Source organism: Peromyscus californicus, unplaced genomic scaffold, assembly GCF_007827085.1.
Source record: "Peromyscus californicus insignis strain IS unplaced genomic scaffold, ASM782708v3 Scaffold_20__1_contigs__length_68692818, whole genome shotgun sequence".
Classification (NCBI taxonomy): Eukaryota; Metazoa; Chordata; class Mammalia; order Rodentia; family Cricetidae; genus Peromyscus; species Peromyscus californicus.
The window spans coordinates 56,628,674-56,653,359 of NW_026294503.1; the positions used below are offsets into that span (position 1 = coordinate 56,628,674).

General features: G+C 41.6%; 1 protein-coding gene across 1 annotated transcript in view; it reads left to right on the plus strand.

Moving 5' to 3' along the window:
- The window catches only part of Muc19 (mucin 19, oligomeric), a 186,241-nt gene that overhangs the window by 150,202 nt on the left and 11,353 nt on the right, over window positions 1-24,686 (plus strand). The window contains exons 137-148 of the mRNA XM_052747381.1: window positions 1,472-1,534; window positions 1,747-1,821; window positions 5,379-14,156; window positions 18,342-18,368; window positions 19,530-19,583; window positions 19,723-19,776; window positions 20,377-20,430; window positions 20,536-20,589; window positions 21,657-21,710; window positions 23,555-23,608; window positions 23,707-23,760; window positions 24,192-24,242. Of these exons, the coding sequence (XP_052603341.1) occupies window positions 1,472-1,534; window positions 1,747-1,821; window positions 5,379-14,156; window positions 18,342-18,368; window positions 19,530-19,583; window positions 19,723-19,776; window positions 20,377-20,430; window positions 20,536-20,589; window positions 21,657-21,710; window positions 23,555-23,608; window positions 23,707-23,760; window positions 24,192-24,242 (9,372 nt within the window). The remainder of the gene's footprint in view (window positions 1-1,471; window positions 1,535-1,746; window positions 1,822-5,378; window positions 14,157-18,341; window positions 18,369-19,529; window positions 19,584-19,722; window positions 19,777-20,376; window positions 20,431-20,535; window positions 20,590-21,656; window positions 21,711-23,554; window positions 23,609-23,706; window positions 23,761-24,191; window positions 24,243-24,686) is intronic.

Genomic DNA, 24,686 nt, shown 5'->3' on the forward strand with positions numbered 1-24,686 from the left:
TCAATATTAGGGAGCTCAGTGATAAAATTTATAACAGTAATTGGCCTGAGACCAACAGAAACAGCAGTTTTCCCCAGAGAGGCTCAAAAGGCATTGGATTACCACTGTCTCACAGAGAACAAAAATACCAAAGATAGGAGGAATGAATGAGTCCTTCCTTAACATTACGTAGATTCCACAGCCATCCACTCAACAGCTTAGTACAGAATCACCAGGTGCACTCCCTGGTTGAAGGCAGGGAGGTGACAATGTCAGGCATATCACACAACCATTCAACACTTCTACAATCTGTAATAAGCTGGAATAGGTAAGAATTGGAAGCGTGAGGTTTGAAAGAGATGATCAGATTCACATACCTCCAAAACGTAAGTTCAAACCAGACTGAATTGTCATTTTTCACTTTTTGGAATTGGCAGAAATCCAAAAGTTTGACAACAGTGCTGTTGACAGGTCAGGGAAGAAACAGTTGGTGCTTTGTGTCTGGCAGGTGGGCGCTCACCATGAGACACCCCACCGAGGCCAGCCAGACAAAGGGAACAGAACTACAATCATTTACCCTTTGGCCCAGAAGCCTTGCGTTCCTACTCTGGGATGCAGTAGGAGATGACATATACATACGACATATACATACGCTGCTTGTGCTGGTGGTTTTTGTTTGTTTGTTTGTTTTTTATTTGTTTTTGTTTTTAAATAGAAGCAGATCAGAAAATAAAAGCTTGTCTTCAGTAAAAGAGGATGGGGCCGGGTGGGGGTGAAATCTGCTGCAAAATTTCACCATGCCAAGGTGGTGAAGGAGGCAGGAGGCATTAATGTAAAGATCTGTTTCCGAATCTCATCAGGGAGAAAGCAGAAACAGAGCTCCCATGTACTCTACAGCCTCATTTTAAAAAGATGGGTGGGGGTGCATGTGTATATATGTTATTCATGCAGTGGCATGATAGCCTCCTGTGCGCAAATGTGCTTACAGAAACCAGAAGATAACAGGAAGGGAATAGGAGGCTCTGAATTCTCTTAGTGTTCCGTGAAGTTGCTTGTCATGACAAGTTATTCTTTTTTATCCACACCCCCACAGTTGTCCCACAGATTGAAATTGTACACAAGCCTATTTGCAGCCTAAACCCCAGCCTTTCAGTGTTTCAAACAGCCCTGGGGTTTCGACTAAGAAAGGGGGGGATTTGCATTTTAATAGGCTTAGCTAGTGACTCTTAGACACATTTGGGATTAAGGCTAATGGCTGATGATTAGGAATTATTACCACACACCATTCTGGAGCAGAGAATACAGTCAGGACTTTGGATGAAGAATACTGGCCTGGTGGTTGGGTGAAGTTAAGAAAAACTGCAGTATTCCAGTTAAAACAAAAGGAAATGGGACTTAGGTGGCAAAACTGGTCATGGGGGCATCGTGAGTCCGACAGCTTATTTTAATTGAGCATGATTATATTACTTTAGCCTGCTCTCTCTTCTTTTAGCAGGGACCACTGGAATCTCAGGCAAATCAAGTGTAGCAACAGGAAGAACCGCCACCCTGCCAGGTAGTGAGTTTGCATTGGGATTCAGTAAAGGGTCTGATAATCTCAGCAGTCTATCCATTCCAATCAGTTGTATTGATCACAAGCAAAACCATTGGACTATTTGGAAAGGGGGTGGGTACCAGGTGGGAACAGAAAAGAATATTGAGCAATTGTCTTCATTTCCCAGAAACTGTAGAAGTTGATCTAATCCCAGTTTTTTGAATGTTGGTCAGGTGGAGCTACCAAGGGACAAGACAACACAGGCGGAGCTTCCGTAACTGAGGCCACCAGCTCCGAACACCCAACAGGTAGGCACAGCATATCAAGCTGTCCCAACAACGTCCAACACACAGAAAGACCCTCAGGTATTTACGTCTGAGATTATTTTTAAAGGATCCGACTGAAAGAGAACGATTGAGGTAAATTTAAAACTTATAATATTGCCATTTTAGTTTCACTGGGAATTTTGGCCTACAGAGCATTTGTAAGAAAGCAGAGGTCTCTAGGCAGACCCTTGTTACTGTCAAATTGGCTCTGACTGGAGCATCAGGGCTGGCAACTACTTCACCTTCAGTGAAGCTGCAAGTGAAGCATTGTTTATCTCTAAAAGCATGCCTAACTGGTGGACATCGGAGATCTTAGGCCAAAATTGGATATAAGAAGGACTTTGCAAATAATTCAATTATAAATTACTCAAACAGCCAACTCAATGTTGGAAGCATTTTATTTATTGAGAAATTGCTATTGTATTTATTTTTGGAGAAATATGGACCTTTTTAGAAGAAATATATATAAACCATGCAAGGGTTATTGTTACCTCTTACTAAGCAGGGCTTACATGATATAATACTTGTGTTTCTGGAGCTGAGGAAATAGTCTAAAAATAAATGAATTGATTGGTCAATGTTTTTTAACAGGTAAGAAAAACTTTAAAAAAATGACTAGTAGACTAGTGTTCACTTGTCTTTGTTTTTTACTAGATAGAGTGAATAGAACTTAATCGACAGAATAAAAACATAAAAATCGTTAACTTTTGGATTAAGCGTTTGTGAATCATCTAAATCCAATTAACACAAATGAGAATTATAAAGGATATACAAAGTATAAAATGCACAAATATTTTCCTACATATTAACTTGCCTGAATCACCTATCCTATGAAATTTTAATTATATTAGTAGCTATTATATTTTATGTGTGTAAAATGAAAGTGTTTACTCCAAAAACTGAAGAATTATGGTAGGGGTCCAGGTGGGATGAGGTTTGACTCTTTATTGACTCATCTATTACTAGATAGGATACCAATATTGTAGATTTCTGTCAAAACTAGCAAAAGATGATTTGTCTTCTGGCTTCCTTCCGTTCTTCCTTCCTTCCTTCCTTCCTTCCTCCCTTCCTTCCTCCCTTCTTTGCTTCCCTCCCTCCCTCTCTTTCTCTCCCTTCCTCCCTCTCTCTCTCTCCCTCTCTCTTTCTTTTCTTATAATAGTGTTTCCAAATCCTAGGTTAGTTTTTACTATAGGCACTTGAATGCCTGGTGGACCAGTAGTGATTCGGTAAATGACTATGGACTTCCAGTTTGTTTAAGGATAAATGCTATATTCTGATGTGTGAAGCAAAATAACAGACTATGTGATTTAAAAAAAAAAAAACCCTTCTGGAGAGCTAGAAATGTGGGGAAAGAGTAGGCTACTTTCTGTTATATCCAGTAGAATTCTGCTGAAGATCTCTACAAGTCTGTACATGCCAGGCTTTGAATTAATGTTTCTGAAAACGCTAAATTTCTGTTCTTGTCTGCTCTTTCCGTGGGATTCTTGATGTTAGGACTACAACACTACAGGATTCCAGGTGATGCCAGGGTTGTTAGAAATTGAATTCCATTAGACACAGGCCAGAGGGAGGTGGGGACATTGCAGGCAGCAGGTGATCATATAGAAGAGAAGAGCCAGAGGACAAAGGTAGAAATAATTTTGATAGGGATGAGGATGTGAGCCACAGATGATGGGGGGAACTGAACCTTGGAATTCACTCTGTGTCAAAGGACAATGCAGCTGGAGCTAGAGTGGCACCTTAATCAGGATTCTATTTCAAATTTCTTCAGCAAAAAATAAAAGCAAGGCTCTAAAGTGGATGTTCCAAGCACACGCCTTGAGTGCCAGAATTTGGGAGGGATAGGAAGGCAGATGTCTGTCAGTACAGCCTGGTCTACATATCCAATTTTGAGATGGCCAGAGAGATGGCATATAAACCCTTGTAGCTCCCCCATCCCACAGAAAAGGGTCAAAGTACCAGAGGTAGTGCTGAATAGTGGGTGGTTACCAAATATGTCTGCAGGAAATGTAGGTGTTGGTTAGGCTGATGGGCAGGCTTCCACATATTGAGCTGAGAGATTTTCCTCTGGCAGTCAGCTGAGGCCTGGTTGAGGTGGTTGCATGGTCTATGGAAACTACATCAAGACTAGGAAACATCTGAAGACATTTTAAGTGGAAACTTCCCATACATGTCCCCAGCCTTGACTTGTCAGTAACGTGGGATTCATAAACCACTGTTGCCTTGATGTCTCTATTTGACTGTCTAATAGGCATCTCAGACTTACCATGACCCAAACAGAATTGATTTCTCTGCATACCTATGCTGTTTTTCTCCCAGTGTTTCACGTGTTAGTCAGAGGTCCATTTCTGACACAGTTTTGGGCAAAATTCTCAGCTCAACTTGATGCCTCATTTCCTTTTCTCTGTAATTCTCACATTTCAGCATGATCTAGTCCCATTACTTCCAAAGGGCATGCTGCACTCATCCACTGCTCTCAGCTTCCTCTTTCCCCACCCTAGCCAAATCTGTTCATTTGTTCTCGGATCTTCTAAACTCATCTCAGAATCGTTCCTCCTGCTGCTATCTACATCACTCATCATGTGTTTTCCACACAGTGGAGACGGGAATTTTGAAGGTATATAAATCAGATGCTTAAAATCACATCCCACTACATTATAGAAAAATCTTCAGTATATCTCGGATGATTCATAAGACTCTGCCCTATCTTGTATTTCTGGAATCATACGCTAATGTTCTTATCCTCACTTTCCATGGTTTGGCTTAATGTCTACTTCCACATTTCTAGCATGGGTAGCACCCACACAAGCCCTTCCCTTTGTCTATTATGACATTTCCTTTTCCATCAGATTTTAAAAGAAATGCCTCTTAGAGTACTTGTGAACAAGGGCTTTTAAATAGAATGTCTCCCAGGGATGGTGTAGGGAGAGAGAGAGAGAGAGAGAGAGAGAGAGAGAGAGAGAGAGAGAGAGAGAGAGTGTGTGTAGGGGTAGAGAGAGTGTGTGTGTATACATATATACATATATATATATATATATATATATGTATATATATTCGCCAAGCCTACACAAGGTTCCATGTTACATCTTCAGTACCCACATAATTAATTAATTAAATATCCTGCTAAATGAAGAATGCATTATATTCTGGTAGGACAGACTGAGTAACTTCTGGTTAAATCATCCATTCCCAACCTGTGGGTCACAGCCCCCTTGAGGGTCTCATATCAGATATCCTGCACATCAGATATTTGCATTATCATAAATAACAGTAAATTTGCAGTTATGAAATAGCAAGAAAATAATTTTATAGTTGAAGGTCACCACAAGAGGTGTATTAAAGGATCACAGCATTAGGAAGATTGAAAAACACTTTGTTAAAGAAATAAAGTATCAGAATTTCCACAGTATCAAAAAGAAAAAAATGCGATGTCTTGAGAAGTGAAAAAGATATACAAAAAGAAAAAGAAAATAGCATTGATTCAGACTACCAGAAGACCCAAAGGTGTTCATTTCATTTTTCTTATTTCTTTTTACCAGGAGCTACCAGCTTGACAGTAAGTTCTGGACAAACATTAGGAGAGACACAAATGACCACAGTGCTATCTACCATAGTTTCAGATCCAACTAGAATGTCCTCTAGCCCTCCAATGACAACTGGACCTTCATCACCTCAAGGAGAACAAACAAGTAGAGAAACTGTTACTGGAACAAGAACAACTAGTGTGTCAATGACAAATACAGAGAGATCTGCACAATCAGCAACAACTGGATCATCATCTCAAGCACCAGAAATGACTAAATTATCAGTAACTGGCACAGAGTCGACTGGCCCATCAACTGGAGGAACATTGACAAAGGCAATATCAGTTGGAGAAACAATAATAATAACATCACCACCTAAAGAGGCAGTGACATCTGGAAAAACAGCTGGGCCTACAACAGCAACTAGTCCATCAGTCTCCGTGTTAGGAAACACAGTGACAAATGATAAATTGGCTGTGACATCTGGCCAGAAAACTAGTGTGACTGCAACTTCCAAGCAATCACCTGAAGTGAGTAAGACATCCACACAATCAGCTGGGAGCACAGTGCTATCTACTGTAGTTTCAAATCCAACCAGAATATCCTCTCACCCTACAACAACTGGAACATCATCAGCAGAAGGACAACAAACAAGTACAGAAACTGCTACTGGAACGGGAACAACTGGTGTGTCAACTACAATTACAGAGAGATCTACACAATCTCTAGCACAATCACCGACATCTGGATCATCATCTCAAGCACCAGAAACCACTAAGGTATCAGTCACTGGCACAGAGTTGACTGCCCCATCAACTGGAGGCACCATGTCAACGGCAAGATCAGTTGAAGAAACAACAACTACATCACCATCTAGAGAGGCAGAGACATCTGGACAAACAGCTGGGCCCACAGCAGCAACTAGTCCATCAGTTTCAGTGTCAGACAGCACTGTGTCAAATAATAAATTGTCTGTGACATCTAGACAGACAACCAGTGTGACTGTAACTTCTAAGCAATCACCTGAAGTGAGTAAGATATCCACACAATCAGCTGGGAGCACAGAGCTATCTACTGTAGTTTCAAATCCAACTAGAATAGCCTCTCACTCTACAACAACAACTGGACCTTCATCAGCAGAAGGACAACAAACAAGTACAGAAACTGTTACTGGAACAAAAACAACTGGTGTGTTTACTGTAGTTACAGAGAGACCTGCACAATCTCTTCCACAGTCAGCAACAAATGGACCATCATCTCAAGCACCAGAAACAACTAAGGTATCAACAACAGCCACAGAGTCAACTGGCCTATCAACTGGAGGCACGACAACAAAGGCAATATCAGTTGGAGAAACAACAATAACCACATCATCACCTAGAGAGGCAGTGACATCTGGACAAACAGCTGGACCCACAGCAGCAAATAGCCCATCAGTTTCAGTGTCAAGCAGTACGGTGACTAACGGTCCTGTGACTGTGACATCTGGCCAGACAACCAGTGTGACTGTAACTTCTAAGGAATCACCTGAAGTGAGTAAGACATCCACACAATCAGCTGGGAGCACAGTGTTATCTACTGTAGTTTCAAATCCAACTAGAATAGCCTCTCACCCTACAACAACAACTGGACCTTCATCAGCAGGACAACAAACAAGTACAGAAACTGTTACTGGAACAGAAACAACTGGTGTGTCTACTGTAGTTACAGAGAGATCTGCACAATCTCTTGCACAGTCAGCAACAACTGGATCATCTTCTCAAGTATCAGAAACAACTAAGGTATCAACAACGGCCACAGAGTCAACTGGCCCATCAACTGGAGGCACAACGACAAAGGCAATATCAGTTGGAGAAACAACAATAACCACATCACCACCTAGAGAGGCAGTGACATCTGGACAAACAGTTGGACCCACAGCAGCAAATAGTCCATCAGTTTCAGTGTCACAAACTATGGTGTCAAATGATAATTTGGCTGTGACATCTAGCCAGACAACCAGTGTGACTGTAACTTCTAAGCAATCACCTGAAGTGAGTAAGACATCCACACAATCACCTGGGAGCACAGAGCTATCTACTGTAGTTTCAAATCCAACTAGAATAGCCTCTCACTCTACAACAACAACTGGAACATCATCAGCAGAAGGACAACAAACAAGTACAGAAACTGTTACTGGAACGGGAACAACTGGTGTGTCAACTACAATTACAGAGAGACCTACACAAACTCTTACACAATCACCAACATCTGGATCATCATATCAAGCACCAGAAACAACTAAGGTTTCAGTCACCGGCATAGAGTCAACTGCCCCATCAACTGGACGCATGATGTCAAAGGCAACATCAGTTGAAAAAACAACAACTGTGTCACCACCTAGAGAGGCAGTGACATCTGGACAAACAGCTGGATCCACAGCAGCAAATAGCCCATCAGTTTCAGTGTCAAGCAGTACGGTGATTAATGGTCCTGTGACTGTGACATCTGGCCAGACAACCAGTGTGACTGTAACTTCTAAGCAATCACCTGAAGTGAGTAAGACATCCACACAATCAGCTGGGAGCACAGAGCTATCTACTGTAGTTTCAAATCCAACCAGAATATCCTCTCAACCTACAACAACAACTGGAACATCATCAGCAGAAGGACAACAAACAAATACAGAAACTGTTACTGGAACGGGAACAAATGGTGTGTCAACTACAATTACAGAGAGACCTACACAAACTCTTGCACAGTCACCAACAACTGGACCATCATCTCAAGCACCAGAAACAACTAAGGTATCAACAACGGCCACAGAGTCAACTGGCCCATCAACTGGAGGCACGACGACAAAGGCAATATCAGTTGGAGAAACAACAATAACCACATCACCACCTAGAGAGGCAGTGAAATCTGGACAAACAGCTGGACCCACAGCAGCAAGTAGTCCATCAGTTTCAGTGTCAGGCAGTACAGTGGCAAGTGGTCCTGTGACTGTGATATCTGGTCAGACAACCAGTGTGACTGTAACTTCTAGGCAATCAACTGAAGTGAGGGAGACATCCACACAATCAGTTGGGAGCACTGTGCTATCTACTGTAGTTTCATATCCAACTAGAATAGCCTCTCTCCCTAAGACAACAACTGGACCTTCATCAGCAGGACAACAAACAAGTACAGAAACTGTTACTGGAACAGAAACAACTGGTGTGTCTACTGTAGTTACAGAGAGATCTGCACAATCTCTTGCACAGTCAGCAACAACTGGATCATCTTCTCAAGAACCAGAAACAACTAAGGTATCAACAACGGCCACAGAGTCAACTGGCCCATCAACTGGAGGCACGACAACAAAGGCAATATCAGTTGGAGAAACAACAATAACCACATCATCACCTAGAGAGGCAGTGACATCTGGACAAACAGCTGGACCCACAGCAGCAAATAGCCCATCAGTTTCAGTGTCAAGCAGTACTGTGACAAACGTTCCTGTGACTGTGACATCTGGCCAGACAACCAGTGTGACTGTAACTTCTAAGGAATCACCTGAAGTGAGTAAGACATCCACACAATCAGCTGGGAGCACAGTGCTATCTACTGTAGTTTCAAATCCAACTAGAATAGCCTCTCACCCTACAACAACTGGACCTTCATCAGAAGGACAACAAACAAGTACAGAAACTGTTACTGGAACAGAAACAACTGGTGTGTCTACTGTAGTTACAGAGAGATCTGCACAATCTCTTGCACAGTCAGCAACAACTGAATCATCTTCTCATGTACCAGAAACAACTAAGGTATCAACAACGGCCACAGAGTCAACTGGCCCATCAACTGGAGGCACAACAACAAAGGCAATATCAGTTGGAGAAACAACAATAACCACATCACCACCTAGAGAGGCAGTGACATCTGGACAAACAGCTGGACCCACAGCAGCAAATAGCCCATCAGTTTCAGTGTCAAGCAGTACGGTGACTAACGGTCCTGTGACTGTGACATCTGGCCAGACAACCAGTGTGACTGTAACTTCTAAGCAATCACCTGAAGTGAGTAAGACATCCACACAATCAGCTGGGAGCACAGTGTTATCTACTGTAGTTTCAAATCCAACTAGAATAGCCTCTCACCCTACAACAACAACTGGACCTTCATCAGCAGGACAACAAACAAGTACAGAAACTGTTACTGGAACAGAAAAAACTGGTCTGTCTACTGTAGTTACAGAGAGATCTGCACAATCTCTTGCACAGTCAGCAACAACTGGATCATCATCTCAAGTACCAGAAACAACTAAGGTATCAACAATGGCCACAGAGTCAACTGGCCCATCAACTGGAGGCACGACGACAAAGGCAATATCAGTTGGAGAAACAACAATAACCACATCACCACCTAGAGAGGCAGTGACATCTGGACAAACAGCTGGACCCACAGCAGCAAATAGCCCATCAGTTTCAGTGTCAAGCAGTACTGTGACAAACGTTCCTGTGACTGTGACATCTGGCCAGACAACCAGTGTGACTGTAACTTCTAAGGAATCACCTGAAGTGAGTAAGACATCCACACAATCAGCTGGGAGCACAGTGCTATCTACTGTAGTTTCAAATCCAACTAGAATAGCCTCTCACCCTACAACAACAACTGGACCTTCATCAGCAGGACAACAAACAAGTACAGAAACTGTTACTGGAACAGAAACAACTGGTGTGTCTACTGTAGTTACAAAGAGATCTGCACAATCTCTTGCACAGTCAGCAACAACTGAATCATCTTCTCAAGTACCAGAAACAACTAAGGTATCAACAACGGCCACAGAGTCAACTGGCCCATCAACTGGAGGTACGACGACAAAGGCAATATCAGTTGGAGAAACAACAATAACCACATCACCACCTAGAGAGGCAGTGACATCTGGACAAACAGCTGGACCCACAGCAGCAAATAGCCCATCAGTTTCAGTGTCAAGCAGTACTGTGACAAACGTTCCTGTGACTGTGACATCTGGCCAGACAACCAGTGTGACTGTAACTTCTAAGGAATCACCTGAAGTGAGTAAGACATCCACACAATCAGCTGGGAGCACAGTGTTATCTACTGTAGTTTCAAATCCAACTAGAATAGCCTCTCACCCTACAACAACAACTGGACCTTCATCAGCAGGACAACAAACAAGTACAGAAACTGTTACTGGAACAGAAACAACTGGTGTGTCTACTGTAGTTACAGAGAGATCTGCACAATCTCTTGCACAGTCAGCAACAACTGGATCATCTTCTCATGTACCAGAAACAACTAAGGTATCAACAACGGCCACAGAGTCAACTGGCCCATCAACTGGAGGCACGACGACAAAGGCAATATCAGTTGGAGAAACAACAATAACCACATCACCACCTAGAGAGGTAGTGATATCTGGACAAACAGCTGGACCCACAGCAGCAAATAGCCCATCAGTTTCAGTGTCAAGCAGTACTGTGACAAACGTTCCTGTGACTGTGACATCTGGCCAGACAACCAGTGTGACTGTAACTTCTAAGCAATCACCTGAAGTGAGTAAGACATCCACACAATCAGCTGGGAGCACAGTGCTATCTACTGTAGTTTCAAATCCAACTAGAATAGCCTCTCACCCTACAACAACAACTGGACCTTCATCAGCAGGACAACAAACAAGTTCAGAGACTGTTACTGGAACAGGAACAACTGGTGTGTCAACTACAATTACAGAGAGACCTACACAATCTCTTGCACAATCACCAACATCTGGATCATCATCTCAAGCACCAGAAACAACTAAGGTATCAGTCCCTGGCACAGAGTTGACTGCCCCATCAACTGGAGGCACCATGTCAACCGCAAGATCAGTTGTAGAAACAACAACTACATCACCATCTAGAGAGGCAGTGACATCTGGACAAACAACTGGCCCCACAGCAGCAACTAGTCCATCAGTTTCAGTGTCAGACAACACAGTATCAAATGATAAATTGGCTGTTACATCTGTCCAGACAACCAGTGTGACTGCAACTTCTAAGCAATCACCTGAATTAAGTAAGACATCCACACAATCAGTTGGGAGCACAGTGCTATCTACTGTCGTTTCAAATCCAACTAGAATAGCCTCTCACTCTACAACAACAACTGGACCTTCATCAGCAGAAGGACAACATACAAGTACAGAAACTGTTACTGGAACAGGAACAACTGGTGTGTCTACTGTAGTTACAGAGAGATCTGCACAATCTCTTGCACAGTCAGCAACAACTGGACCATCATCTCAAGCACCAGAAACAACTACGGTATCAGCAACAGCCACAGAGTCAACTGGCCCATCAACTGGAGGCACGACGACAAAGGCAATATCAGTTGGAGAAACAACAATAACCACATCACTACCTAGAGAGGCAGTGACATCTGGACAAACAGCTGGACCCACGGTAGCAAATAGTCCATCAATTTCAGTGTCACAAACTATGGTGTCAAATGATAAATTGCCTGTGACATCTGACCAGACAACCAGTGTGACTGTAACTTCTAAGCAATCACCTGAAGTGAGTAAGACATCCACACAATCAGCTGGGAGCACAGAGCTATCTACTGTAGTTTCAAATCCAACCAGAATAGCCTCTCACCCCACAACAACAACTGGAACATCATCAGCAGAAGGACAACAAACAAGTACAGAAACTGTTACTGGAACAGGAACAACTGGTGTGTCAACTACAATTACAGAGAGACCTACACAAACTCTTGCACAGTCACCAACATCTGGGACATCATCTCAAGCACCAGAAACAACTAAGGTATCAACAACGGCCACAGAGTCAACTGGCCCATCAACTGGAGGCACGACGACAAAGGCAATATCAGTTGGAGAAACAACAATAACCACATCATCACCTAGAGAGGCAGTGACATCTGGACAAACAGCTGGACCCACAGCAGCAAATAGCCCATCAGTTTCAGTGTCAAGCAGTACTGTGACAAACGTTCCTGTGACTGTGACATCTGGCCAGACAACCAGTGTGACTGTAACTTCTAAGGAATCACCTGAAGTGAGTAAGACATCCACACAATCAGCTGGGAGCACAGTGCTATCTACTGTAGTTTCAAATCCAACTAGAATAGCCTCTCACTCTACAACAACAATTGGAACATCATCAGCAGAAGGACAACAAACAAGTACAGAAACTCTTACTGGAACAGGAACAACTGGTGTGTCAACTACAATAACAGAGAGATCTGTACAATCTCTTGCACAATCACCAACATCTGGATCATCATCTCAAGCACCAGAAACCACTAAGGTATCAGTCACTGGCACAGAGTTGACTGCCCCATCAACTGGAGGCACCATGTCAAAGGCAACATCAGTTCCAGAAACAACAACTACATCACCACCTAGAGAGGCAGTGACATCTGGACAAACAGCTGGGCCCACAGCAGCAACTAGTCCATCAGTTTCAGTGTCAGACAGCACAGTGTCAAATGGTAAATTGGCTGTGACATCTGGCCAGACAACCAGTGTGACTGTAACTTCTAGGCAATCAACTGAAGTGAGTAAGACATCCACACAACCAGCTGGGAGCACAGTGCTATCTACTGTAGTTTCAAATCCAACTAGAATAGCCTCTCACTCTACAACAACAACTGGACCTTCATCAGCACAAGGACTACATACAAGTACAGAAACTGTTACTGGAACAGGAATAACTGGTGTGTCTACTATAGTTACAGAGAGATCTGCACAATCTCTTGCACAATCAGCAACACCTGGACCATCATCTCAAGCACCAGAAACTACTAAGGTATCAATCACTGGCACAGAGTCAACTGCCCCAACTACTGGAAGCACCATGACAAAGGCAACATCAGTTGAAGAAACAACAAGTCTGTCACCACCTAGAGAGGCAGTGACATCTGGACAAACAGTTGGGCCCACAGCAGCAAGTAATCCATCAGTTTCAGTGTCACAAAGTATGGTGACAAATGATAAATTGGCTGTGACATCTGGCCAGACAACTAGTGTGACTGTAACTTCTAGGCAATCACCTGAAGTGAGTAAAACATCCACACAATCAGCTGGGAGCACAGTGCTATCTACTGTAGTTTCAAATTCAACTAGAATAGCCTCTCACCCCACAACAACAACTGGAACATCATCAGCAGAAGGACAACAAACAAGTACAGAAACTCTTACTGGAACAGGAACAACTGGTTTGCCTACTGTAGTTACAGTGAGATCTGCACAATCTCTCGCACAATCAGTAACAACTGGACCATCATCTAGTACACTGGAAACAACTAAAGTATCAGTTACCGACTCACATGAAGCTGGCTTGTCAACTGCAGTCACCTTGAGAAATACATCATCAGTTGCAGAATCAGCAACAACACTATCCTCAGCTAAAGTACTCTTAACTACTAGGGTAACAGTCACTGGTTCAGTGACCACTGGTGCGTCCACTGCAGTTACAGACACAACTCTGTCTTCCATTGGAACATCATCTTCAACTGCATTACCACGTGGCATTTCACTTTCTTCTGGACAAACACCTGCAACTACTAGTGTGCCTAGACCTTCATCTTCAGTATCACAATCTATAAGCACATTTAGTGTTTGGACTTCAACATTAGAACCATCACCCCGAGTGACTGTAACATTTGAGCCCTCACCTGGAAACACATGGACATCCAGTTTATCCACTGATGTTCCTGGAAGAACTGTCCAAGTTGATGAAGGAACCACAAGCCGAAGGAATAGTACTAGTGGACCAGGAGCTGAGCCTACGACAAATGAAGGCAAGTATGATTAGCTGAATGTAGGGTGTTCATGTGCCAATGCAATGGTTGCCCTAATTCCCACTAGGGTATTATAAGATGTTATAATAATTAAATATGATAATAAGTCCTGAAATTGGTGAATACTCATGTTTACCAAGCATCTTTATTCTAATGTGAATTTTCTGACTTCAGGAGAAGTTTGCTATCTTTCTCATACAAAATAACAAATCCTGGTATAGTGTGATGATTGAAGCAGGCACATAGGAAGCCTAGCCTCTGATCAGTACTTCTGATAATAATGCAATCAAGGCTCATCTGTGTGCTCTGCTGGTGATTCTTCCCAAGCACATCTAAGACCCAACTTATGATCAAGTTAAATAATATAACCAAGGACCTGAGTTCTAGGAGAAATTATTAGAGATGATCCATTTTATCAATATATGGATTTGAGATACATGATAAAATATCCACTATTTATACTATAACCACATACAATATTATTATTACTTTTTAACCAGGAATAGAAAAAGAACCATAAATCCACCACTCTTACAGGTGAAGGCATGACCAAATCCACCACATCTGAAAAGTCAGGCAAGGGAGAGTAAGGGTATCACTCATACTGCCGTTTAGCATAAGGCTGCCTGATAAATCTAATAAATAATGGTCATGGGGATAATTTATATAATTAAAGATCAGATCAAAATTATCTAGTATTTTATGTTTCATATCTTGCTAGGTAATGTAGGACTTTCATGAAAGAATAGGCAATTGTCTTCAAGAGCTTAATTGAAAAATAAATTTTATAACAAAGCCAAAGAATCAGAGGTGTGTTCTATGGGGCAACAAGACACTAATCTGGGTTGTGTAGCATGTATTAATTTTCACAGCAACCAACATTTTCAAAAAATGCATTTTGTTAACATTTTTAAACAAGGACGTCAAGGAGCATTTCAGTTAGCAGATATAGGTAAGGCATTACACTCAGGAGACAGATTGGGTTCCTAACTTTCAACACCACTCTCCTTTCTGTGGTAATGGCTATAAACTGGGCAGAAAGGATATTATTCTTAAAGGGAAATGCCAGTGAATTGAAGCTTCAGATATTAGAAATTGAACTAAAAACAAATCAACAAAAAAAACAAAAGAACAATATAAGAAAACTGAGTCAGTGCAGAAGCGGCCAACACTACACCTACATATCAGGACAATGTTTAAAATATTCTGTAACAGAAGTTTCTGTAATTTTGTTACATTTGATTAACTTTTATTGTCTGTGAACTGTGTGTCATGTGCTATGAGAACGCTATGAGAAAAGATTTAAACATTGTGGGGGGAGTTACTAGGTAATAAGAAACTGAACACTACAATAATATTAATATGACAATTATGCAAAGTGTTAGAAGGTAGGCATGTTAAAGAGACATCTTCCCTTGTGACTAAAGAAAATCAGAGGTTCAACCTGAGTAAACAAAGCCAGAGACCAGGAAGTCCAGATGACAGTTACCCATGTTTTTAGAACCCATTCCACTTGTTTTCATTTTGACTAGCCCAGTAGTGCCCTTGTGATCCATAGGAGGGCCAGGTTGAGGCAGGGCTGTCCCACAAGCTCTGAGCAGAGGAGTGACATCTACCCAGATCGTTGTTCCCTCAAACCCAGGTCACTGCTCCGGGCTTTCCATTTGATATCGGGTCCCACATGGCCCTAACCCAGCATTTGCATCAGTAGTACCACTGGAACAGAGTTGTCTGATGGAATTTTGACACATTTTTCATACTGAGCAATTAGGAATGTAATTGTTTGTTTAAAGACATCATCTCATTTAATTATGGGGAGGTTATTTTCCCATGTTACTCAAAAAAAAAAAAAAAAAACGTATCCAAAGACATTATCTAACTTGCCAACACTTTTACAGTGTCAAGTGGTGAATTGCTGTGTCTCCCTCTCTCTACTGAATCTGGAGTCTCTGTTTTTCAGTGATACAATCCTCTTTAGAGCAAAATGCATCACAATCTGCAGTAATCCAGCAGGAGAACTTACTTCTGAAGGAGTAGTTTGTCTCCTATCTCTAACACAAACTGAAGACACAAGTCATGAAAGAGCCTTAAATTTTTACTATACTGACTCCCTGCTCCATCTATCATTCCGAAAAAGGCTTCAGAGAGCTTTAGTGGACAAAATTATAATATTATTGTTTTATGAATTAGATATTTTATCATCCTTTTTATATCATTCCAACTTGACATCAAATTCACAAATGCCTATGTGGTGATCTATTTTTTTCAGAGCTACTAATTTTTTTCGAGGTTACTGTGCATTAAATGTATACAGTAGAAAGGCACCCAAAGTCATAGTGCTGGAGAAAAATTTCATTTCTGGGCCAGCAAGATGGCTCAGTCAGTGAAGGGGCTTGCCACATAGGTCTGGAGACTGGGTTTGGTTGCCAGAACCCACATAAAGGTGGAAGGATAGAACTCGAAAAGTTGCCAGTTGACCTCCTCCACCTGTGAACCATGGAACCTGCCCCACCCTAGCGTGCACACACTCACACACACACAGACATAGACACCACCACCAATAACAATAGCAGCGACAACAGCAGAGACTGGGGAGATGGCTCAGCCCTTAAGATCGTTTGTTGCTCTTATAGTGGACCAGGGTTCAATTTCCATCACTTCCATGGTAGTTTACAACTGACTGTAATTCAACTTCTAGGCAATGTGACACCTGCTTCTTGCCTCTGCAGGCAACAGGCACACACATAGTGCACATATATGAATGCAAGTAAAACACACAGACACATAAATAAGATCAACAACAATAATGTCATTTCTTAGTTTGTGGAGTGTCACACAGAATGGAGGCTTTAATGAATAGACTAGTCTGGGCAGTGGTGGTGCACACTTTTAATCCCAGCACTTAGGAGACAGAGGCAGGTGGATCTCTGTGAGTTTGAGGCCAACCTGGTCTACAAAATGAGTTCCAGGACAGTTAAGGTTGTTACACAGAGAAACTCTGCCTCAAAAAACCACATACACACACACACACACAAACACATACACACACACACACACACACACACACACACACACACACACACAAATGAATAGACTAAAGGAATAGAATTTATGAATAAATATGTAGACTTAAGGACTATATTGCTCACTCTTCTCTGGCAAGGATTTATGCTTCGTTTATTCTAAGTGGGAGTTAGGAAAAAATTGAATACTTAACTCAAACTCCAATAAATTTATATATTCTTCATTAAAGCTATGGTAACTCAAACAAAAATTAATTAGATGGTTTATTTTAAATGTAGAACATCGCCATTATAAAGTAATGCAATGGCTGCAAGAAACTGATGGGGTCTATTGCCTTTTTAAAATGTGTCTTCCATTTTCAAGACAATAATTAATCAGAATCAAGGAAGAACTAGAGGTGTGCAGACATTTATCTGGGAGAAAGGCAACAGCTTGCTTTTAGTTTGATGACTTGTAACTTAGATGATTTCCTAAAGGAGTGTGTTACAACATACCTCCCAAATATTTCATTCCTCCTTTATATTTCCTTTCCTAGAATCATTTAACAGAATTACAGACATATTAATTGAAGGTAAGTTGCACAAAATATGTGGTTGCGTAATGTATATCAGCATACCTTTCTTGTCTTTCCCACTTGAAAGTTCAAAATATTAGCTGGAACAGGGAGGGTGGCACAAGCTTGTCATCTCAGCTAACTGGGATGCTGAGACAGGAGGATCCCAAGGTCAAGATCTGGTCAGGTGGCTTAAGGAAACATGTCTGAAAAAATATCAAATAAAGAGAAGTTTGGGGTTCAGATTCAGTGAGAGTGCTTGACATGCATACAAGTCATACGAACACACACACACTCACACACATGCATACATGTACACATACACAAACATACACAGACACATATATACACACATACACACAGATACACACACACATACACACAGATACACATACATGCACACATATATGCTCATTCACACACATATATACATACACACACACACCACACACTCACACACATACACACACACACATACACACAGAAGGGGAAGGAGAGAGAGAATCCCAAAGAATGTGACTGCCTTCCAAAATTTATAATCCCATACATAAATTAAATTTTAGGGATTAAGTTGTACACTTAAAAATATTTTACTTTTTTTATTTTAGTGCCATCAAAACAGCCTGAAGTAACAGGTAAGACAAGATGAGATTATAAATTCACATTTAAAAAAAAATAATGTTGTCTTAACTAGGAAACGTTGCAAGAGATGTCTCTATCAGAATGAAGTCTTTCTGATCATGGACTTCAAGTTAGATTTTGATGACTCTGCTTTGGCTTCCTCTCTTCTTGTGCCTTCCCAAACTGTAACAACGGTGTATTGATTTCCTTCAGATTTTATAGAGCTGGCTCTGTACAAGTGAACAAACAGACACAAGTAACACAAAACATCTCTCTTATAAAAAAAAAAAAAGCAAAGCTATGGTTCTCAAATATAAGACGACCACCACCACCTGACTAGACACGATGACTTTTGTACAACTGCACTGCTGAAATGGCGTACCAGTATGTTTATCCTTACCTGAAATACCCCAGAGTTCATGCCTCTGCTCTTTCTATTGTCTTAGGAGCTACAGCTTTCACAGATATCAGGGGCAACACTGGAACTAAATTCATGGCAGGTGGGGAAGAGCGACCTGGGATGTGGGTGTGAGCATGAGAGCTGGCTGCCATTCCTATGACTTATCTGGACCACTCCAATGACTTATCAGGACGTGGGCTTTCCTGAAGCATATTGTACTTACTCAGAGACTCTGCATCTGAGGAAAAAAAAAATTGACATTAAATATTTTTTAAAGAATCTACCAAGAGTCTCTATTAAAATAGGATAGATGATCTAATTGTTCTGCAGCATTTTTCCTGTACATAAAAGCTACATTAAGATATTCATGAGATCTCTAGCCTGAAAAGTAGAGATAGCATAAATTAACCTTAGAAACATTCCTATACACAGGTTTCTCTGTCCCCAAAGCAATACTAATTAGTGTTTTCTTGATATTTAAAATTTTCATCAAACCTACTAATACATTGTCTTCTACTTCTGGGTAGTAAACCAGTGTCTATGGGGGAAAGTCACCTGCCCCTCCCCATCCTGTAGACTGTTAGGAATGTTGCCTCAAGTTGAGAAGCTGAGCCCTCCGATTGCTTTTGAAGTGGAGCAATTAGTGGAGTATTCTCAGCATCATGGTTGTACCAGAGAAAGGAGACTAAATAAGAATCTGTAGACTTCCAAAGACTAAGTCTTGGGGAAACCAACAAAAGCCAGTGTGGTGATTCCAGTCCCTTCTGTGTTTCAGTCACCACGGGTCTCATCCCTTCCACAACTGTTGCTCCACACAGTTCCAACACAGGTTAGTGATGCAATGTGAGTGTTCTGTGTGTCCTCTCATCACTGAGTGTTTCCTCTGATTCATTGAAAGGGGATCACGGTGTGTTTTCTGTCATCCTTAAATATTTGCCAACAATCTATTTCTTCTCTCGTTCCCTCAGAGGCCACGACTTCCCTACGAGTAAACGAAACAGTAAAAAGTGAAGCAGTCACAGGTGAGCACTGAGAGGCTTATACCCTCCCTCCTGGTAGCTCCTTCAAATCTTCTGAAAATAGCTACTCAATAAGCTTTATTGATAAGAAAATGATGGGAAAAAAGCCAAAAAAAAATGTTATATTGTCTTCTTTATCTCCCCAAGTGCAACAAGGACTTCTGTCTGTGGTTTTTAACCTGTGGGTTTCAACCCCTTTGAAAAACCCCCATCTCCAAAATTGTTTACATTATGATTCATAACAGTAGAAAAATTAGAGTTATGAAGTATCATCGAGAATAATTTTATGGTTGGGGTTGTCACAACACGAGGAACTGTATTAAAGGGTCACAGCATTAGGAAGGTTGGGAACCACTGTGTTAGTTGATCCTGAATCTAAACTAATGACCAGTAAATGATATGGGAGGACATTTCCTACCCACATTCAAAGCAAGTGGAATTATGGTTGAGAAGTGTGTCAGTAGACTTGATGTAGGATCATTGTATGGGATGGTTTCTGCCCTGGCAGGTTTCAGCAGTGGCTTTGTAGAACTCTGATCCCTATCTGAATCAACTGCTAAGCACATAAGTGAGCTCCTGAGCACAGTTGTGTTCTTGTTTTAGGTACCACTGTTGCAGTCTCTGGGGAAACTAAAGAACCAGTGAGATCTCATACAGGTAGTGATGGAAATACAGCTCAGATGTGGACATTTAATTTTTATAGCAGGACTGTGTATACTTTTCTAGACCAGTCTTTCCTCCTTTCTTTGTTTTCTCTTTCAGAGGTCACAACTTCCACAGGAGGCAGTGAAACTACCCGTGCAGAAGTTCGAGCAGGTGAGCCATTATTCTGTGAAGTTGTGGGCGTTTCTTTTTTTGTTGTTTGTTTGTCTGTTTTTTATTTTATCAAGTCTCTCTTTAGATGGCTGTAGTAAGCATGAGTGAGGAGGTAGGTTGAAGAAAGAGGTGGCATTGTTCCTGTGGATACAACCTGCAGGCTTGCCTAGGAATTCCATTCCCACCATAGATTTGTAGGGACTGAGATGTACAGAGTCAAGAGCACCGCACTATTGGCCAGTGTCTTCACATCAGGACCATAATTATTACACACAATTTACTTGTTTTTCTCAAAAACTGCTTGCTAACAGTGAACATCCTAGTTTTTTTTTTTGTGTGTGTGTTTTTCATCCCCTTCTGGTTACCAGACGCTGGAATGAGGGCTGTCCCAGGAGCAAGATCTTGGGTATTTTGTTCACTAGTACAGCCCAAGGATGAACCACAGAATCACACAAAGGAGATGCTCAAAAACATTAGGGGGATGAAATAATGTATCATTTTGCCGTCTTCTCCTTATCTAAGAGGTATCATGGTGGTTTCACCTGGAGAAGCTGCAGCTCACAGAGTTTGAAGTTGGGCAAGATGGATTAAATATCATTTGAGAGTTTTAGAATAAAGGAATTCTATTTTAAACAGCTGAAGTCAAAACATTTATGTAATTGATCCATACAATTCAGAAAGAGGCTCCTTTTCTTCTTTAGACACCTTTGTCACAGCAGGCATTCTTGTTTTATCATGCGAAGGAGAAAGCAGCTCTCTTACCATCAGTGGGCTCGATGGAGAGGGAACCTCAGTGACTGATGGAAAGGAGTGAACCATCAGGTCCTCTGATGAATTAGATACACATAGCTTTTCCACTATTGTCGAGAAGCTTATGTTCTGTCAACCGCCCAGGGAAGCAACCATTATGCCTATAAATTTGCACACAAATATGTTACAAGCAAAGAGTTAATAGTTACTTAAGATCATAATATATTTAGACTGTCAACTCTGATGACATATCAACACAATTCTTCACTTCCTCCACCAAATCCTTGAACCTCACATTCTTCGTTTTCCTCCTTCAGAGGCTACAACTCCAACAGAGAATAAGGAGACCCAGGGAACCAGAGCCACAGCAGGTGAGACCTGGCAGCTCCCATAGTTGGGTGTGGGCTTTCCCATGTGACTGCTGGGCTTGCCTGGTAGGAGGTATGTTTTCCTGCCATGTACTATGTAGTGCTTTGGATATTTTCTTTCAACTGAACATATTCTGGAAAAGCCCTCTCGTTATCAGCAACTGGTCTCATAGCCATAACATCGTAAATGGTGGTTGTCTGTCCAGTCAGTTTGAGAATGTCTTCTGACATCACACACACCACTAAAATGTTACAGGAAGAAGAAGAAACAGTATGAATTCTGGAAGGCATCCTATCCTATATAAAAAGCTTTGGGGTTTATTTGTTTTAGTTAGTTTGTTTGTTTGATTTGAGACAGAATCTCACTGTGCAGTCCTGGCTGGCCTAGAACTATGTAAACCAGTCTGTATTAGAACTCATAGAGAACCATCTGCCTGAGTCTTTGCCTCCAGAATGCTGAGATTACAGCCATGTGCCGTGTTTTTTGTTTTTTAACAAAGACAATAATGATATTAAGCCTTGGTTCATATTTTTGGCACAGTCAAGTGTTTTTTTCTGTTTTGTTTTGTTTTTTAAGTCACATGATAGGCACCACTGTAGCATCAAGAGGCCAAACAACTGGAATTGTGACCTGGGAGAAACCCAGCTTATTCCTCATCCCATTATAGATAGAATTTCAGGGGAGGGCTTCAGATGGGGGGAACATTTCTATTTTGATCATTTTGTTGATGTGGGTCATAGGGCATACATATCCTCTCAGCTCATCAGGAAGCTGTGAGGGGGTCTCTGAGAAACATACACTCGGGTTCTTCTCCAGGCAGGTCTTTAGGAGACTGACATGAGTCAGTGTGATGATTTGAGGTCCTTTGTTTATGAGGTAGCACTGGAACTGAACCTGGAAGTTCCCACCTAGGTGAGCTAGTAAGCAGCCATGGAATCTTCAATGGCTCTATCTATGAAGAGATTCCTGCTCCATTGCCCCCTGCACAGGAGAACTGTAGCTTTCCCAGCCACCTGTCTTGATTTCACCCCTCTCAGAAGCCACCACCACTTTGGGAGAAAGTGGGACACTAAAAGTGGAGGTAATCATAGGCATCAGGGGCACTTTTTCATAACTACTTGAAATCCCCCCCCGAAACCTTTCCATTTCTGATATTTGTCAAAATATTAGGAAAAAGTTGTGTCCGACGTTTACCATTGCTGCCAGCGAGTGCCATTCAAACTGGCATTTCTTATGTTTGTGCCTTATTGACCTATCAATAGGGCATCATGGGACACACTCCCTGAAAGTTATTTTGGTGATCCAGCCAAAATCTACTTCCCTATGACTAAACCCGGCCAAAATAACTATGATAGCAGATGTCTTCTGTAAATTTACCACAGGAGCAATACATTCTATAGAAATACCTTGATTGTCTTAAAACCACAAAGCCAGAGACATAAGTTTATTACTGAATAGAGAAAATTAAGGGCTTTTTTTCTTTAGAGATTATACCCATGTCAGTCTACCATCAGGGTGAAGATTTTGTTATGTTTGCTAAGTAAGCTACTATAAGAGGCTTCTCAGGAAGTGCCTTCCTTTATTTTTGTATAATCCCTATGAATAAGAGGGGGTAATACATATTTATTGACTAAATAGTTGGTATATGGAGAAAATTCTTAATCCAGGAACAGAAAGTCTGATGAAAGCACATGTTCAAAGACCTGCTAAGGAGGTAAAGCAGTTTCTAAATGACACCTCCCAGAGCTGTCCAGTACACAGTTCCTGAATGAAAGCACATGCCGTACACCTCGGTTGCATCAGCGCAAAACAGTCTTCATGTTGACTCCATGCCTTCTTGTTCCAGGTACCACCCATGCAGCTTCAAGTGTGACCGAGGCATCTGGAAGTTCCAGCAGCGGTGAGCTAACCATTCTGAAAGAAGGCTGCATGGCTCTGCCTAAGTGACAATGTCACAAGCTCCTTCCTAAATTCCTCTCTTTCATCTGTTTCTCTCAGAAACCACAGCTTCCACGGGAGTCAGTGGAGCCATGGTCACAGGAAACAATGCAGGTGGGAATGAATGGTGGTGTGTGTGACTTTTTTTTTTTTTTTTTTTTTTTTTTTTTTTTGGTTTTTCAAGACAGGTTTTTTCTGTGTAGCTTTGTGCCTTTCCTAGAACTCACTCTGTAGCCCAGGATGGCCTCGAACTCACGGAGATTTGCCTGACTCTGCCTCCCGAGTGCTGGAATTAAATGTGTGCACCATCACTGCCCCACATGTGACTTTTGAGTAATGATCAACTATGATTAAAATTTGTTTCTTTGTAAGAAGAAAAGTGGTCTTTCAGGAGGTCTCATTAAGGTCAATGATGTCTTCACTTGTGACTAGGCTTTGGATCAATTTAGGCAGATTTTAGGAGTCCTCACATAGGGGATTCTCTGTAAACTATAGTGGAAGTGGCAGTTACCTGGAAAGGTTTCTTTTCCCATTTGTCATTTCAGAAACCACTACATCAGCTGGAGGAAATACGGGCTCAGAGAGTTCTACTTCAGGTAAACAGAAGGCCAAAATAAATAAAAAAATTTCCCTTAGTCTTATTAGATTTTTTTCCTTGAGTGGAAACTAGATAACGTGCCATTATTGGCCATTCACTTGGGACAGGGGTTTTCCACTTGTGGGTTGTGACCCCTTTGGGGGTTTGGATGACCTTTTCACCAGAGTTCACATATCAGATATCCTGTGTATCAGATATTTACATCATGACTCACAGCAGTAGCAAAATTAAAGTTCTGAAGCAGCAATGACATAATTTTATGGTTAGGGGTCACCACATGAGGGACTGTGTTAAAGGCTGCAGCATTAGGAAGGTTGAGAATCACTGTTTTAGGATGATAATGGATCTTTACTTTGGTCATTCCTCCTTCCTTTGCTCTTTATGTCAGACACCACAGGTATCTGGCATGACTTTACTCTGCATCTGGTGGTCCCAACATAGG